The 17,391-nt window shown below is 43.1% G+C and overlaps 1 protein-coding gene across 10 annotated transcripts in view; it reads left to right on the top strand.

Annotated features, from left to right (window-relative positions):
- Positions 1 to 17,391, top strand: part of Dst (dystonin) — a 401,984-nt gene that overhangs the window by 360,764 nt on the left and 23,829 nt on the right. For all 10 annotated transcript variants that reach the window (XM_041655211.1, XM_041655202.1, XM_041655203.1 and 7 more), the window contains 10 exons: positions 767 to 940; positions 1,286 to 1,441; positions 3,074 to 3,271; positions 3,594 to 3,722; positions 5,723 to 5,893; positions 6,280 to 6,435; positions 6,751 to 6,957; positions 9,753 to 9,872; positions 13,665 to 13,834; positions 16,827 to 16,986. In XM_041655211.1, coding sequence (XP_041511145.1) covers positions 767 to 940; positions 1,286 to 1,441; positions 3,074 to 3,271; positions 3,594 to 3,722; positions 5,723 to 5,893; positions 6,280 to 6,435; positions 6,751 to 6,957; positions 9,753 to 9,872; positions 13,665 to 13,834; positions 16,827 to 16,986 — 1,641 coding nt within the window. The remainder of the gene's footprint in view (positions 1 to 766; positions 941 to 1,285; positions 1,442 to 3,073; positions 3,272 to 3,593; positions 3,723 to 5,722; positions 5,894 to 6,279; positions 6,436 to 6,750; positions 6,958 to 9,752; positions 9,873 to 13,664; positions 13,835 to 16,826; positions 16,987 to 17,391) is intronic.

Genomic DNA, 17,391 nt, shown 5'->3' with positions numbered 1-17,391 from the left:
GGTGAGACTATTATAATGTGCCTCAGTAGTCTGTTGTAATTAGTGTAATTGATATATTGCTATAATATTAGCAGTTAATTAGCATCCGCGATTCAAATAAATGTTTTCTATTGTTGATAAAATGTTGGTTGGCATAAGAAAGGTCACGAAGTGCCTGTCAGTCATATAGAAAGATCAGGGAAAAGGGTGTAATTCTGCAGCCACATGTGATAGCTCAGGTCTGGAGTCCCCGTACTTGGGAGGCTGAGCTGAGAAGATTGCTGTGAATTTGTGGCCAGCCTAAGCGAAATAGTGGTAAAGGCCACCCACAGCTACAGCAGGTCCCTTTCTTGCTAGTAGTAGTAGTAATAATAATAATAATAACTTATTTTGCATCAATAGACATAGAAATCATTATTAATGAATATAAAACAGCTATAAAAACAAAAATTATGAGGGAGTACATAATGTGTACTTTTTTGAGAATAGGAATTACTAAAGTTCTTAAAGTCATTATTTCTGGGGTTTCACATTTATTAATATAAAATCATATAAAATATAAAATGTAATATGAAATATTATATTATAAGAAGTTTCTCCATGGGATTTATTAAATTTTATTATACAGACTAAAAATGAAGCACCCAAAATTGTAACTATTTATAAAACTTAGAATAAAGGAGGGAAACCTCTACCACTTTTGCTTTCAGTAAGAAATGTGAATTTTAGAATATTTTTGGTTTAAAGTTACTGATTTTTTTAAACGTTCCTATTTTCTTTTTTATAGCAATTTAAGTCAGAGGCGTATCAACAGCAGATAGAAATGGAAAGGCTGAACCATCAAGCGGAACTTTTGCTGAAGAAAGTCACAGAGGAGGGCGACAAACACAGTGTTCAAGACCCGTTGATGGAGCTGAAATTGATCTGGGATAGCCTGGATGAGAGGATCGTCAGCAGACAGGTGAGGGCCCAGACATAGGACCAGACATCGTGTGTGCACACTCTCGGCGATATAAAACAGCCATTGAAAATCAAACTAGCAGTTAATAGCTATAACCGTTAGAGACATCTAAATTTTCTTATTAAAATTCCCCCCTTTGTGCCACATTTAACCACGTGTGTGTGTGTGTGTGTGTGTGTGTTATATCTCAAACTAGACTTGTTGATTACAGATATGACTAGATTCATGAGCCATGCGGATGGACTCGGACAGCATCAAACAGTTGGTGTTTTGCCTTTGTTTTGTAAGGGCACATCATTCATGATGTCAGACTCTAAGTGGATTTTCTTCCCTGCTTCTTGGCAGCACAAGCTGGAGGGTGCTCTCTTGGCACTGGGTCAGTTCCAGCATGCCCTGGATGAGCTCCTGGCGTGGCTGACACACACAAAGGGCTTGCTGAGTGAACAGAAACCTGTCGGAGGAGACCCGAAAGCCATTGAAATTGAACTCGCCAAGCACCACGTACGTACTGTCGCTGCCTGTTATTTCTATGTCAGAGTTTTTCACGTTTACGATTTTAACAGAGGTTATTTGGCATTAAATTGCTTGAAAGGGTTAAATAGAGAATGACCTAAAAACATCCAGGCTGAAAATGCTGTTGTTCTACCACGGCTTTTAATGCCCCTGTCCCGTGAATGACAGTTGCTTTCCAGAATGACTCTTCATCCAAACACAGTATGTTTGTCTCATGGTGTGAGCGTATAGAAGCTTTTATGCCTTAGAAATCTGGCAATGGTCTTAAACGAAGCCTACATCAGCAGTCAGAATTGTGTGTCGTAGAGGTAGAAAATCAGACGCCCAGTCCGGTTGTTTAGTAGGGAGATCTGTTCATCTGACTCGTTAGAGATGCTATTTGGCCTTTTTGCTCTTCATTTCTGAAAGATCATTGTGTAGTGACTTGGGGTTGCCAAACCAGCGCGAAGAGAAAGTTTCCACCCTCTGCTCATGGTCTCCCTCTGCCTCTGAGTGTGAGAGGAAGGAACCTGACAGAACTGTCCTGTCAGTGTCGACACTGGCAGAATCTAACTCAGGCCTCGAGGAAGTGTTTACCGCAGGGACCATGTCAGGGTGCGTGCTCTCCAGAACTGACTCCTCACTCAGCTGGCTGTGTGCCTCTGGAAAACACTGACTCATCGGGTCCCTCAGAAACAAAGGCCATACTCCAAGGGCTGCCTCCCTTATCTGGAGAGCCTCCCGAGTCTGGACTCCCCTCCAGATGTGTGATGTCCTGCATAGGATAAGAGATGACATCCTTTTCTTTATTACTGCCAAGCATACGTCAGAGAGTGTGGGGTAGGGCCCTGATGACCTCTTGGCTAAAATAAGAGAAAGGGCTCCTTTCAAATTAGTAGTCTTTGTTTCCCTTCAATGAGAGAATAAAGGATTGTTATTTCTCCTTTCAAAACAGTAATTATAAAACATGTTTCAAGGTATGTGACAATCTTACATTAGGAAAATGAATATATAGGAGTAAAAATATCCCTTAAAACCTTCAGATTAAATTAAACTAAAATGGACTTGAATCAGTGGAAATGCTTCAATCATCTAATTATAATCTCTACAGAAGAACGAAGTACATCAGTCACAAGGGCATTCTAGTGAGAATACCTGTCAGCATTTGGACAGTCTCTTTAGGATGACTGGTATATCTAAACTAAAAGTGTCTCTAACTGAAGGTGTGTCTTATCTAGGAAGCCTCAAAAGTTGAAGGAAAGGGAGCTGTCACAAAAAGTTGCTATTAAAACTTCTTTGTTACGAGGCTTTTGTTTCAGAATATTTCACAACCAGAAAATAAAGCAAGTATGATGGACTAGAGGTGTGGTTCAGCTGTACGGTCCTTACCTAGCACGCATGAAGACTAGGTGTGATCCCTCAGCGGTACCTAAAACTACCTGTGCTATTCCATGCCTGTATTACCAGCACTTGGGAGGTGGGAAAGGATTAGAAGTTTGAAGTCCTCCTTAGCTGTGTGTTGACTTCAAGGTTTGCTTGGAATACATGAGCCCCTCTCCCTGCCAGAAAAAGAAGAAAAAAAATAAGCATTCTAAGTACCATTACTGTGTTTCCAGCTAATGATCATATTGACATTTTCAGGTGCTCCAAAATGACGTTTTAGCCCACCAGTCCACAGTAGAAGCGGTCAACAGAGCAGGAAATGATCTAATTGCCTCGAGTGCGGGAGAAGAAGCAAGCAACCTCCAGTACAAGCTCAAAATCTTAAATCAACGCTGGCAGGCTATTTTGGAAAAAACAGATCAAAGGAAGCAGCAGCTGGATAGTGCCTTGCGCCAGGTGAATGAAGGGAATAAGCCCTAGACTCACTCTGGTGTCCAAGTCCAAAGTCATGTGGATTTGCTTCATTGAGTCACAGATGGATATTTCATGTTGATACTTAAAAGAGAGGAGTAAAAATAAGTAGGATAAATAACAGAGCAGATGAGAAGGCGGCACTCTGCTTCTTAGCTGACCTGAGCTCTCTTGATGGGGTACACAGGTAGCGAGCCCCTGGTCCTAGCACCTGGCTTCCATACATTACGTGATGCAGAGAGAGGCTGACCTTGCTTGCAAGTGATAGTATTTGTGACAGAAACCTAACACTACCCAATCGCTGTAGGCCAAAGGGTTCCATGGTGAAATCGAAGATTTGCAGCAGTGGCTGACTGACACAGAGCGTCACCTCTTGGCATCCAAACCCCTGGGAGGTTTGCCAGAAACAGCCAGGGAGCAGCTTAACGCACACATGGTATGTACGATATTTCCTACGGCTCTCGCCCGGGTAATGCATAAATAATAGTGGAAGAAGATAGGGTTAAAAGGTTAAGTTTTGTGGCAGAAATCGTTGTGTGTAAATGCTAAGAACAGCACTATTTAGCAATGAAAAAGGTTTTAAAGAAGTGTAGTGGTTTTGAGTAACACAGTCACTTCTTCTCCCTCCCTCCTTCCCTCCCCCCTCCCCACACATGCCAAGTTATAAGCAGTATGAAGAACATCTCTAAAATTATCAGGCTAGACCTGGTATATGCCTGTAACCCTATGGTTTGGTTTTGCTGTTTGCCACTGGGCAAGACCCGTTTGCTCAGTGACGAAGTAGTTTTGCCTACCGATTTGTACCCTAAGAATGCTTATCTTTCTGAAAACTGTGAATGATTTAATAGCTCAGTGAACTCAAGTAGTTCATTACTTCCCTGGAAATGCTTACATAGCTTTCACATCGTTCATATCTTATTAACTAAGAGTTAATTCTATCTTCAGAATGTTATACTTTACAAAAAAATATATAAGAACTTGAAAGCAGAGAGCTCATCTTAAGAACTTCCAGAAAACTACACATAAAATACTTAGTTTGAAGCCGGGCGGTGGTGGTGGCGCACGCCTTTAATCCTAACACTCGGGAATCAGAGGGATCTCTGTGAGTTTGCTTTGTAGACCAGGCTGGCCTTGGGCTCAAGGACAGCCAGGGCTACACAGAGAAATTCTGTCTCGAAAAACCCAATCAATAAATAAACATCTAACAGATCCTAAAACTATAAGGCCGTGGCAGAAGTTTCCTTTTGTTCTGGTTGTGCTAGAAATGAAGATGAGAACAAGATGTGGAGCGGTCACATCCTGAGGCTGCCTTAGGGGCTAACGCTGTTTTAAAATGATGCTGTAAGTGTGCCTCATCTTTAATGTGCTTTCTTTTAAGGATGAGGAATACAGGTTTGAGCTGCTGAAAATGTACTTAGTGAGCCTTGTAATGACGCAGATCACTAACTAGTGTGCTTCAGATGGTTAGTTGTATAAAACTTAACTCGATTTTTTAAAAAAGTTGAAAATATCAGTAAGATGTGGAATATGTAACTTTTAGTCAAAACTGATTCAAGGCACATTATAATTCAATCACTGTGAGAAAAAGTGAATTTTTTGGTTTTTAATTAATTATAAACATTATTTCATTGGTGTTAAACTTTTAATTTTAGCCAGTGTTTTTCTGTATTTGTCATAGAAGATTTACACATTATCAGTGAAAATGGTATCTGAAGTGTGGCTCCACTCTGGCAATCTCTGTACCAGCCTGAGCATCTTTCTGTCCTTCACATGTTTGCTGAGTACGGGGTTGAACTGTACCAATAATTATTTAGCTATTGTATCATGGTAAAAAGGACATAGATGTTTCCCTCGGTTTTCAGAGGAGGAAAACTCAGAGAAATTAAATTGCTGGCACAGCATCACAGATCACACTGGTTACCATGCAGCGAGACCCTTCTTGGCAGCATGCCAGTTACTGCTGTAGGCCTTAGCATGCAACATGCAGTAGACAGGGAGTGGCTATCAGCATCAGTGCTGTTTCGGTATTGGGTACAGTGCAGCTGTCTATCAGGGTTGCTCTGTAAGCCAGAAAGATGAACATATGATGGAGACTTAGAAGGATTGACCTTTATATATATATATATATATATATATATATATATATATATATATATATATGTAACTTTGAGGACTGAGGCTCAGTGGTTAGGAGCACTCATTGGTCTTACCGCAGGCCCAGGTCTAGTTCCAAGCACCTACATGATGGTTTATAACGCTCACCCTCTTCTGACTTCCAGGGGCACCAGGCAGGGCTCCAGGCATGCACATGGTACACATGCATTTAGGCAGACAAATGTACATTCATACATATTACAAGTAAATCTTCTTTAAAAAAAATGTAACTTACATCTTGTTCTTTGGCAAGTCATGTGACGTGAAGGCCTCTCATTTTAGGAAGTCTGCGCTGCCTTTGACATCAAAGAAGAAACATACAAGAGTCTGATGCAGAAAGGGCAGCAGATGCTCGCAAGATGCCCTAAATCTGCAGAGACAAATATTGACCAGGACATAAACAACTTGAAAGAGAAATGGGAATCTGTGAAAAGCAAGCTCAACGAGAAGAAAGTACGTGCTTCGATCAATACGGCAGAACCACGTTTGGTGTCATTAGGGCCTGGGTTATGTTTTATTTCCAGCTATCAGGAGTCTAATTTTCATGATCCGTGTCCATATTTTTTTGCATATACTTGGTGTTTTATGAAGTTAAACACAGTATTCTAACCCAAGAGAACAGAGGTACGGTACGGATAAAGATTTATCACAGGTCAGGTGTTCCTCGGTTTGTGCTCTGGTAATTTTTAAAATATTGAAGCACTCAAGTTCCAGGTTATGAATAGTTGTATTCTGATCACAAATTAGATGAAAAAGAATGATATGATTTACTTGGGCTTTATAAGTATTAGTTTTATAAGTCAGTTGATTAAACTGAAACACACCATCTTCCTTTACAGACCAAATTGGAAGAGGCTCTCCACTTAGCAATGGACTTCCACAATTCCCTCCAGGACTTCATCAACTGGCTCACCCAGGCCGAGCAAACCCTAAATGTGGCTTCTCGGCCAAGTCTTATCTTGGACACAATCTTGTTTCAGATTGATGAGCACAAGGTACATGGGAACTCAGATGGGAAGCACCTGGCTTCCAGAGACCACTCTGCCTTCCTGTCTGTCATAAGCATCAATTTAGTAATTTGAAAACTTTCTTTTGTAATGTATTGTTTTATTCCTTGAGGACTTCACACCTGTATGCGGCATATTTGATCACATTCCTGTAGCTTCCCTAATTCCTCCTGGACTCACCCCTCACCCTCCCCACCTGAGAACTTTTCGTTGTCCTTTAACGCGAGCATTGTGACAATCGTACACTTTTAAAGTCAATCCATTTCCCCATGTGTCTAATGATGTTCTTCTTTTGCGGTAAAGGTCTTCGCCAATGAAGTGAATTCTCACCGTGAGCAGATAATAGAACTGGACAAAACTGGAACCCACCTGAAGTACTTCAGTCAGAAGCAAGACGTGGTGCTCATCAAGAACCTGCTGATCAGCGTGCAGAGCCGGTGGGAGAAGGTGGTTCAGCGGCTGGTGGAAAGAGGAAGGTCCCTGGACGAAGCGAGGAAGCGGGCCAAGCAGGTAGTAAACTAGAGTGATGTTCTCTGACCTTGGCAGTCGGTAGCTGAAGCTGCTGAGACGTGTGACCACAGGACTTTTATCGCAGGCCGCGTCGTGTAACAATAAGAAGCCATGGTGTTCCTTTCCTGACAGGGCAGTGGCCTGCCTTTGGACTCTTGACGTCACCTTTTTGTGCCGGCAGCCACGTTGGGCCATGGGGACTCATTTTGAAAAGCTATAAATAGCTCAGCTTCATAGATTAGCATCAAGGCCCATTAAGAACTTACAAATTTTTGTTTTGCAGTGTGTTTATTTTTGCCCTTGTCCTTTCAACCCCTGTTATCTTAATCAGAGAGGGGCACCAGACCTTCTTCTGTTGCTAACTCTAAGCCAAACTTCCCTCCTATCAGAGCTGAGGAGCAGACCCACGGCCTCCACGGTGCTCCCTGAGGGACCTCTTCTTGCTATGCCCTCTTCCCAGGCTGCTCGGCAGCGGCCTTTATTTCTTCCCAACGATCTTGGTGTAGCTCCAAATCACTTGAAGCTAATTACCTGCATCTCTGGAGGCTGCTTTTGGTTTGATTTAGGGACTCTCACAACCCCACACAGAGCTTTCCATTCTCTCTTAACCTGCCGTTAACTGACATCTGAACTAACCACAGACAAGAGGAAAATTACACATCTTTCTGCCCTGTGGGGATAGAGCCACCTTATTTGGAAGAGAATTTTTCTTTTTTTTTTTTTAACTAGAAACTTAGTGTGATATTGAGGCTGAATTTTGTGGTTTCTGCTTTTGCCTCATTTAGCTCCTGTTGTCTGGCATTGGTGACATTGGAGTGTGGTGTCTGGGCGATGCATAAAGGCTTTAGAAATGCCATAAGCATTTCCGACACCTTCACTCGGTCTCTGAAATAGGATCGGTCTCTAAAGATTCTGTTAGACAGTATTGACTCTGAACCTGGCATGTTCCTCTCCACAAGTATTTCTTGAGTTTGAACAGCTAACTTACAAGGCTTGTTGAATACGAGTAGCTGCTTGCCGTCTCTCCTCTCTCCATCTGGCCAGTGATGTGATCTTGTTAGCCAGCTTTGTATTCTTCTGCCTCCATTGCAAATGGATGGTGATTGTCCTATTTCTGTGGCTTAAGCATAGCTTTAGAGGGTGGGCATCAAAGCCTGCTTATTTTACACCACTCAACAGCCCGCTTCCACACCTGTTTAGAGCCAAACCACCCATCACTTCGTGGGACTGTCCTCTCATTCCTTCCCTGTCCTGGGTTTTGTCTTATGGACTGATGTGGCTCTCTGACTTTTACTATCCTCCTTTTCCTTCACATTTAAGTTGATTAGCAATGTGAGAGGCATGTTCTGGGCAGGGAGGCCAAGTCTGTGATGAGCTGTTCTTTAGTACACTCTCACGGCCTGTGCTGTAAGATACTCATGTTGCTATGGTTATGCAGCTTTTATTACTTCGTGTCAGTGTGTTTGTGTGTCCAGGGATCTTACTCTTATTTCTTTAGCTTTTGTTCTGTAGCTCTTCATTTAAATATATTATAAGAAATACTGTGACCCAATGTTAGTGGCACACACCTTTAATCTCAGCACTCCGGAGGCAGAGACAGGCAGATCTCTGTGAGTTCGAAGCCAACCTGGTATACAGAGCAAGTTCCAGAACAGGCTCCAGAGCTACAGAGAATCCCGGGGGGGGGGGGGGGGTAAAATACCATGTAACCAGTTTCGTAACTGGTATCCAGAATTTGTATCTGATTGCTCTTCTGGAAGATAAACACAAGATAAACTCTGCTGTACTCAAACATGCACTGACCTACAATGTTTTCAAGTTCCTGGTTGGCAAACAGAATTAGACATGGTTAGAATGCTAGCGTGGTGGTAGTGCACATCTGACCACCGGAGGTGGATGAAGGCTGAGTGAGGCCCTAGAGCAGGGGTGAGGGTGTTAGAAAGGCTGAGTGAGGCCCTAGAGCAGGGGTGAGGGTGTTAGAAAGGCTGAGTGAGGCCCCAGAGCAGGGGTGAGGGTGTGAGGGGCTCTGAGTGGGGCTCCAGAGCAGGGGTGAGGGTGTGAGGGGCTCTGAGTGGGGCTCCAGAGCAGGGGTGAGGGTGTGAGGGGCTCTGAGTGGGGCTCCAGAGCAGGGGTGAGGGTGTGAGGGGCACTGAGTGGGACTCCAGAGCAGGGGTGAGGGTGTGAGGGGCTCTGAGTGGGGCTCCAGAGCAGGGGTGAGGGTGTGAGGGGCTCTGAGTGGGGCTCCAGAGCAGGGGTGAGGGTGTGAGGGACTCTGAGTGGGGCTCCAGAGCAGGGGTGAGGGTGTGAGGGGCTCTGAGTGGGGCTCCAGAGTAGGAGTGAGGGTGTTGGGCTACCTCATGTATAAAGGAGATAGCCTTCTTTGTTTTTGGCATGTTTAAAAAATAATTCACAAGTGTTGGACTTTTTCCTCTTATTTCTTTTTCTTGACATAGGAGTTTAGCACAGAAAAATGTCAAGCTATGTAAAGAGACAGAGAAACCAAACATTCTCTGGGAGTTTGTGTTAACTGCTGAGCTAAAGGAGGCAGTGTGGTGGCGGCAGGGCTGGCTCTTTCCTGGACTCGGTGACCTGGTTGGCTGACTCAGGCCACAGCCACGTGTGTCCAGTGTGGCAGGACACTCCGCAGTTTGCTCATGAAACCTTCCCCGTTTGTCTTCGGGGGAATGTTTGAATTGATGGTTTTTAGTGAATCCGTTGGTGGTGGTTTCTGTTTTACTAAATTTCAAGCATTGTGTGCTTCACAACTTTCTGAACAAATGTGGTCTCTTTACCAGTTCCATGAAGCCTGGAGTAAACTAATGGAATGGCTGGAAGAGTCCGAAAAGTCTTTGGATTCTGAACTGGAAATCGCCAACGATCCAGACAAAATCAAAACACAGCTGGCACAGCACAAGGTGAGCCACTCATTTAAAAAGCTCACTCTGCGTTTCAAGACCGCCGCTGATCCTTTCTTGTCCGTGTGTATTCATCACCAGACTAGAAGAAAGGCTGCAGCCTAGAACAGTGGTTCTCAGCATGGGGGTCACAGCCCCTAGGGGGGTCAAATGACTTAGGCATTCCCAGGATTGCCTAAGGCCATCAGAACGCACGGGTGGTTACATCCTGATTCAGAACACTTGAGCACTGTCATTCAGCTTTTCGTGGCAAGTCTTTTCACAGACTGGGGAACATAGTAAAGTCTCGTCTCATAAATAAGTAAGATCTTTCTAAACAGAAGTAGGAAAAGTTGACTGACGCTATCTAGGAACTGGTGTGAGTGTGGGTGTGTGAAAATTCCATTTCTTCTCTCAGAGGAAGAGGTGTCAGCTTCTTTGTGAGACTAGAAAAATGTAAAAACGGTGTCTCAAAAAATTACTTCCACTAGTCCCTGAAGAGCATGTTTCTGCCCTGCTCAGCTCCTCCGTCCTGGTGCCTCTGTTATAAAGTGGTCCCTGGTCGAGCGGGGGAGGGTATGGGGTGAGCCCCTGAGCCTGACTGCTGTGAATACTTCTAGAGTTTCAGACTGCTGCATGGAAATCACTGCTTAGAACTTGGCGATTTTAAAAAGACTAGAAGATTGTAGGGTAGTTTAAGATTTATCTTCTTCAAAAAAAATCGAGACATAATTTTCACATGTGTTCTGTGAAGTCACCCAGAGGGTCTTGACTAGAGGATGATGGGAGGAAACATGTGTGCCCTCGGGCTAGACGAGGCTCCAGGATTGTCTTGTTTTGCTGGTGGCTTCTGTCTGTGAGCTGCCACAGTGGCCAGCATCATCCATACTCCTCTGATGGGAACATTAGACCCCTGCTCAAAATAAAATGCTGTTTTTAACTTTATAAGTAGATATTATGTAATCTTATAAAAGTGACATTGCATCTTAAAGTTAGAGAAACCCAGAGAAACAAATATGCAGAGAACGTTAGAGTCTCCATTTTACCCGATGTTATTTATTAGCAGTGTTTACGACTTCTCCAAGACACATCTTTAAGGCAACCCATAAAAGCAATTTTGAAGGAAATCTTTGCTAATCAACATTGGAAAGCTCTAGTCTGTCTACTCCAATAAATTGTTTAGTGTGTGTCTGCTGTGGAGGCGATCCGTGTCAACGCCTTGATGCCGAACACAAGCGTTCCATCCAAAACAGCGTGAGAGCAGTCATCACTGTGAAGTGGGAAGTGTAGCTTTTAAAATGCAGTAAACATGCATTGGATAGTGCTAACCTTGAGATTTGCTGCAGCTAGCAACTTTTGGGTGACATGACATCCTGCTTAACAGATATATTTACATTACGATTGCTAACAGTAGCAAAATTACAGTTATGAAGTAGCCATGAAATAATTTATGGTTGGGGGGTCACCACAGCATGAGGAACCTCATTAAAGGGTCACAGCTTCACGGAAGTTGAGAACCACTGCTCGAGAGGTGGGTGGTACCTGTTAACTAGCCCGTCACAGTGTGCTGCCAGCACTGAAAGTTCCACTGCTGGTGTCACCTTGCTGGTCCATCAGCCTAGACAGTGTATGCTGAGTTGACCTTTCTTCCTTTTTATTCCTGAGATTGTATCTTCAGCAGCAATGGTCTCCTTTTTCTACTCTTTTTGTAAATACTTACAAATACAAATACCTGCTAGCTAGGAAATGGTACTAAGAGGCCCACAAACACAGTCCTGGTTCTTATAAGTATGATTGAGTTGTGTGGGAAGAAAATAAGTCATTTTCTTACACATATACGTACATAAACATGAAAGCCGTAACTAAAAGGTAAAGAGTGGTACCGTATAGATGTTACATTAGTACACATGTCTTTGTGAGGGTTTCTGTTGCTGTGAAGAGACACCATGGTAGCTCTTATCAAGAAAGCATTTAATTGAGGGGCTCGCTTACAGTTTCAGAGGTTCAGTCCATTGGCATCATGGCGGCATGCAGGCAGCTGTGGTGCTGTAGGAGTAGCTGAGTCCTAAGTCTTGGAGGCCACAGGAAGTCAACCAAGACACTGGGCAGTATCCTGAGCATAGGAAACCTCAAAGCCCGCCCCCATAGTGACACACTTCCTTTAACAAAGCCACACCTCCTAGCAGTGCCACTCCCTAAGAGATTATGGGGGCCGGTTACATTTGAATTACCACAGCACAATGGCCATTTGATCCTGGGAAAGTAATATAACCCTCTGTAGAGATAGAGGTTTATACAGCCTGAGAGGATGGGTAAAGGTTTTCCAAATGGTCTATCCATCAGACTCCAGAATGGCAGTCCTGACTTCTGGCTCCCAGACAAAATGACCTGTATGATAGTCTGAATATCCACATTAGGTAGCAGTAGGGATGCCCGACAACAACAGAAACCTATCGGAAGTTTGTGTTAGCTAATCGCCCTGTCCAGCTAGACACATCGGTATGTGGCCACATTTTCCTCTCTAAAACCTCACAGTCATTTTAGCACAGTTATTGCAGAGTCTGTGGTTTATGTCTGTAAAAGTATTTGGGCTGAGGATGTAATAACTCCACGGTCAACAGCTTGCCTGCCTTGCACAAGGCCCTGGTTTTAGACATCTCCCTCCCTGCCATCAAAAAGAAGATTTGAAATTGTTTTCTCAATGATACAGATACTCCTAGGGTCGCTGAACTTCTGAGAGAAAGAGCAAGCCCTCAGTTGTCAGGTTTAAGATTGCTTTCTGTCCTGGGATGCCCCTGCATGGAACAATGCTGTATATCCGGCTTGATTGCCTGCTGATGGCCTCCATTCCAGGCCTCCATTCGGTAGAGATGCCTCTTTAAAAGAAAATGATTTGTCCTTTGGTTGTTTCAAACATTTTTGCAGTACATTTGACCCTACTCGTATCTTCGCCTTCTCTCATCCTCCTCCCAAGTCCCCTTTATACTTTTTCTTTTTGGTTTTTGCTTTGTGAGCCAGTGGGTTCAACAAGGGCAACCCATGAGGGCATGAGTGTGGGTCTAGCCAGTGGATCATGAATAACAGTGCAATCATTGCATTATTGAAGACAGGGATTTTCTCACCCCTAATAGTGTCCCTCTCCTACCAATGACTCCTCATGGACCCCTCCCCCACCTGTGACTGAATATTTTCATTTTTGGATTTAGCCTCGTGCAGAACCTGTATAAGCAACTGCAGCTGCTATGACTTTATGCCATGGCTTTTCATACCCATAAGACAAAGATTCATGGCCCTCTTCCCCATTGTCCAACTCATATTCCTTCTGCCCTCTCTTCCACAGCTTTTTGGGGGTTCTTAGAGGGAGTCATGTGTAGCTTGCATGCTGCAATACCAACTTGCCAGGCCAAGTATGTCCTCTGGTGCAATAGTGGCACGACTGTTCTGGGGGTAACCAGAGGAGTTGAGATTTGCTATCAAGTGTTTTACTAGGGATCTGGTCAAAGACCCATGGCTGGGGAGGTCATAGACGCAAAAGATGAACATGCTACCTTTGTTTCATTAAATGCACCTGTCAGTGTGCCTTCTTAATATTTATATTATACCTGGAGGTTAGTGGTGCCCTAAGCCTTGACTGAAGAAGCTTCTCTTTGCAGTGAATGACAGTCAATGCAGAGATGCCTGGCTTATCATGATGCTGAGAACAAAGGACTGAATGCCCAGACTTAAACAAGTCCCTGCTTTTAATACTTTTTGCCTATTGGTAAACAAACAGTTCCAAGCAGCAACTTACTCTCTTCTTTGTTAAATATGAAGGAGTTTCAGAAATCTCTTGGAGGGAAGCATTCTGTCTACGATACCACCAATCGAACTGGACGTTCTCTGAAGGAGAAAACCACACTGGCTGATGACAACCTGAAGCTGGACAACATGCTGAGTGAACTCAGGGACAAGTGGGACACCATATGCGGAAAGTCTGTGGAAAGGTAGGGTGTTTCTCCCAGCAGCTGGCGACGTCATAGGACTGCCTCAGATGCACAGGAGGGTGTTTGTAGAGGTAGTTTGTGGCCCTCGGAGTCCTTTGGGCAGGGAATATCTGTTTTTCCTAAATACCCCCTGAACATATTGAAAAGACTGTCCAGATACTGCTTATTTTTACCTAGGTCTGCTTGCTTACTTGTAGACGGCTCCACACTGTATTCTAGGGGCCTCTTGGTTCACTGTGTAGCCAAGGCTAGCCTTGAACTTGCACCGATCCTCCTTTCTCAGCTTCTCAAGTGCCAGGATTACAGCAATGCTACCATGCCTGGCTCCCAGCTACTGTTCTCCTTCGATTTCCATATAACTGGTAGAGTAGTTATATTAAAATACAAGCAGGAGCCTTATCATTTCTCTCTCACACACCTCCACCCCCATAAGAACTTGCTTTTGGATATGAAATAAAACAGGTTCCATAACGTCTTGTGCAAGGCAGAACTGGTCTGACCCAGCATTAGCTCAAGCATCCAACCTTCCTTTGTCCCAACGGACTTTTGTGAGGTCCCAAGACTTCCTTTAAAACTTCCAAGTCTTTAATAAAGTACAATCACAGTATAAAAGGTCAAACATCCTGTGTTTCACTGATGGTTAGCTCTAGTTACTTTTGTCAGGAAAGTTGAGTATCCTTATCCAAAAGGCTTAAGATGAGAAATACTCAGATTTTGATGTTTTTTTGTTTTCCTTCAGATTTTGGAATATATACCATGAAATATCTTGAGGCTGAAACTGACTCTAGTCTAAGTTTGAAATCCATTTGTTTATATATAACTTACATATATAACCTGAGGTGATTTTTTTATTTTAATTTTTTTTAGTTTTAATAAAAGAAAGGATTTAAGTAGGCTTACAATTCCAGAGGATTAGAGTCCATGATGGTGGGAAAAAAGCATGGCATCAGGAACAGCTGAGAGCTCACATCTCAGACCACAAGCAAGAGTCAGAGTACACACTGGTATCTTTTAAAGCCTCAAAGCCCACTCACAGTAACACATCACCTCTAAGCAGGCCACACCTCCTAATCCTTCCCAAACAGTTCTAGTGACCAAGTATTCAAAGAGCCTGTGAACTCCATCTCATCCAAACCAATTTGTACTCTTTCATCCTGTAGGTAACAGAGTGAAGACCATCTGCTGTGCTGGGCAGAACCTTTGATGTAATTCCAGGTGTCCTTGTTTTCTCTGCTTCTGAAGTCTTATCTAGGACATGCACCTGTGCCAACATCCTGAAGTGCTTTATTCTTATGCCTTATTTTGGCTCTAGTGTAGTTTTGTTTAGGTTTCCTGGGATACATGAAGTCTCTTTTGCTCTCATGTGATTTGGAGATGTTTTCTCCAGTTTTGCAAAGTTGCTGTGGGCATTATGGTCACCCATTGATGCAGTGGGGCCTAAATCTCCTTTTTATGTCTAGTAGTGTTTGACTTTTAGAAAATTAGGTGCTGTTCCAACACTTGGCATATATATTTACATCACATTCGGATTTTCTCCTAGCAACTTTGAATATCATTTGCTCATTTTTTTTCTATTTATCTTATGCATGTGATTTTTACTGTATTGCAGTTGTTACTTTCTTCCTTATTGGCACATATCTTTTTTCTAGTGGGATTTACTCATGATCTCAGTGATGGTGTTTACTAAATTCCTTCTGTTTCTGGGTATAAGATTCCCTTAAGCATCTGTTGTGCTTCTGGTCTTCTTATCACAGAAGGTCCTGATTTCTAGACTGTGAAGGACAAACCTGCTGGCTACAGCAGTCTTGGTTGGTGGCTATTTTCTGTCAGGACCCAAAATACACAATTCCATGCCCTCCTGGCATTTAGGGTCCTTCTGAGAAATGCTGCTGTTAGTCTGTTGTATTTACCTTCAAATGTCACTGGACATTTCTCTTGCACAGACTTTGATATATTCTTTCTTCATCTGTACTTTTAACAACGTAAGTATAATAGGTCATGGTGATGTGTGTTTGATGTTCTAAATGCTTTTTGTACCTGGATATCCACGTCCCAAGGTTTGGGGAGTTTTCTGCTGTTATTTTACTGAAGTGGTTTTCTGTGCCCCTGACCTGTCTATCTTCTTCCTCACGTATGCCAGTGACTGGAAACTAGGGCAGCCCAGAGCTCTTGAATTTTCTCTCCGTGGTTTCCTACTTCTCTTTTGTTCTTTCTTTTGTACCCTAACTGTTCAAAAGACTTCTCTTCAAGCTCTGATATTTTTTCTTCTGCCTCATCTGATCTGTTACTGAGGCTAACAATTAATTTTTCTTATTTTTCTCTGTTGAGAATTGTTCACCTGGTGGAATGGGTTTTTTTTTTTTCTGTGGCAGCCTTCTTGTGACTTTCTCTTGATGATGTATTTTGGGGGTATCAGTCCTGGGTTGACTCACAGCATGGAGTCAGCCACTCTTTCTTATCACAAATCTCCAAGGCTGTTCTCCACCGTATTTCTTTTTCACATGATCCCAATAAGACTGCAGGGCTAAAATTAGAAAGCCAATTTGTTTTATTGTATTTTATTTTTGTAAAAGCACATTATGGGACAAAGTTTTATTGTATGAGATTCTGTGACATCATGTTGATGATGAAAATCTTCAGATTTGGGAAATTTTTAATTTGGAGGTTTGAATTATAGATTTTTCAACCTGTTTCAAGATGAAGTAGAATGTTCAGTTCTAGGCAGCTACACACTGAGACGGCATTAAACAGATCTTTTTAAATTAAACTTTAGAATGCATATGTGTATTTAGACTCTAGAAGGATCAGTGATTTGCAATGTGGGGTTAAGGGAATTTTCCTGTAACAGATGTCAGGCGTGTAAAGGAATAAAAGAGAAAAGTATTTTCTAAGGACAGCAGAGGAGACGGTAAAGACCCCTCACTCTTCCACTTCAGGGTCACAAGCCATCACTGGGAACTTCAGCATGCTAATTTGTCTCCTCTTTTCCTAGACAAAACAAACTGGAGGAGGCCCTGTTGTTCTCTGGACAGTTCACAGATGCTCTGCAGGCCCTCATTGACTGGCTGTATCGAGTAGAGCCCCAGCTGGCAGAAGACCAGCCTGTCCACGGAGACATTGACTTAGTGATGAACCTGATTGACAATCACAAGGTATTGCCGGCCAGAACTTTCTATTTATACACAGCGTTGACAAGAATACAAGCAGCCAATAGTAGCCCTTTAAACTCTGAGAGTGTCTTCCTTCGTCACCGTCTTCCTACTGAAATGTGTAATTGAGCAGACACGAAAGCCATCTTTAAAAGTGATGTGTGCGGGGGCCGTCACTTAAACAGTGGAATGCTGTTCTTTTAATCACCGGATCTGTGTCTGCTCTAAACTAGAAATGTAATTTCATGTTGTGGCTCTTTTTGGGTCTTCATTCAAACAGTTGCATGATAAAATTCAAAACCATGCATTTAGTGATTTAGAAGGACGTCATCGTCTAGGTGTACAGGCAGGAACACTCCAAGAGGTCATGAGGTTCCTCTCGAACTGTAGTAGTACAGGAATTAACAC

This window comes from Microtus oregoni, unplaced genomic scaffold (assembly GCF_018167655.1).
Source record: "Microtus oregoni isolate MIOR12 unplaced genomic scaffold, Mior012 000007F_ref0000211, whole genome shotgun sequence".
NCBI lineage: Eukaryota > Metazoa > Chordata > Mammalia > Rodentia > Cricetidae > Microtus > Microtus oregoni.
Note: the sequence above shows the minus strand (reverse complement) of the source record. Positions and strands in the feature narration are given on the sequence as shown.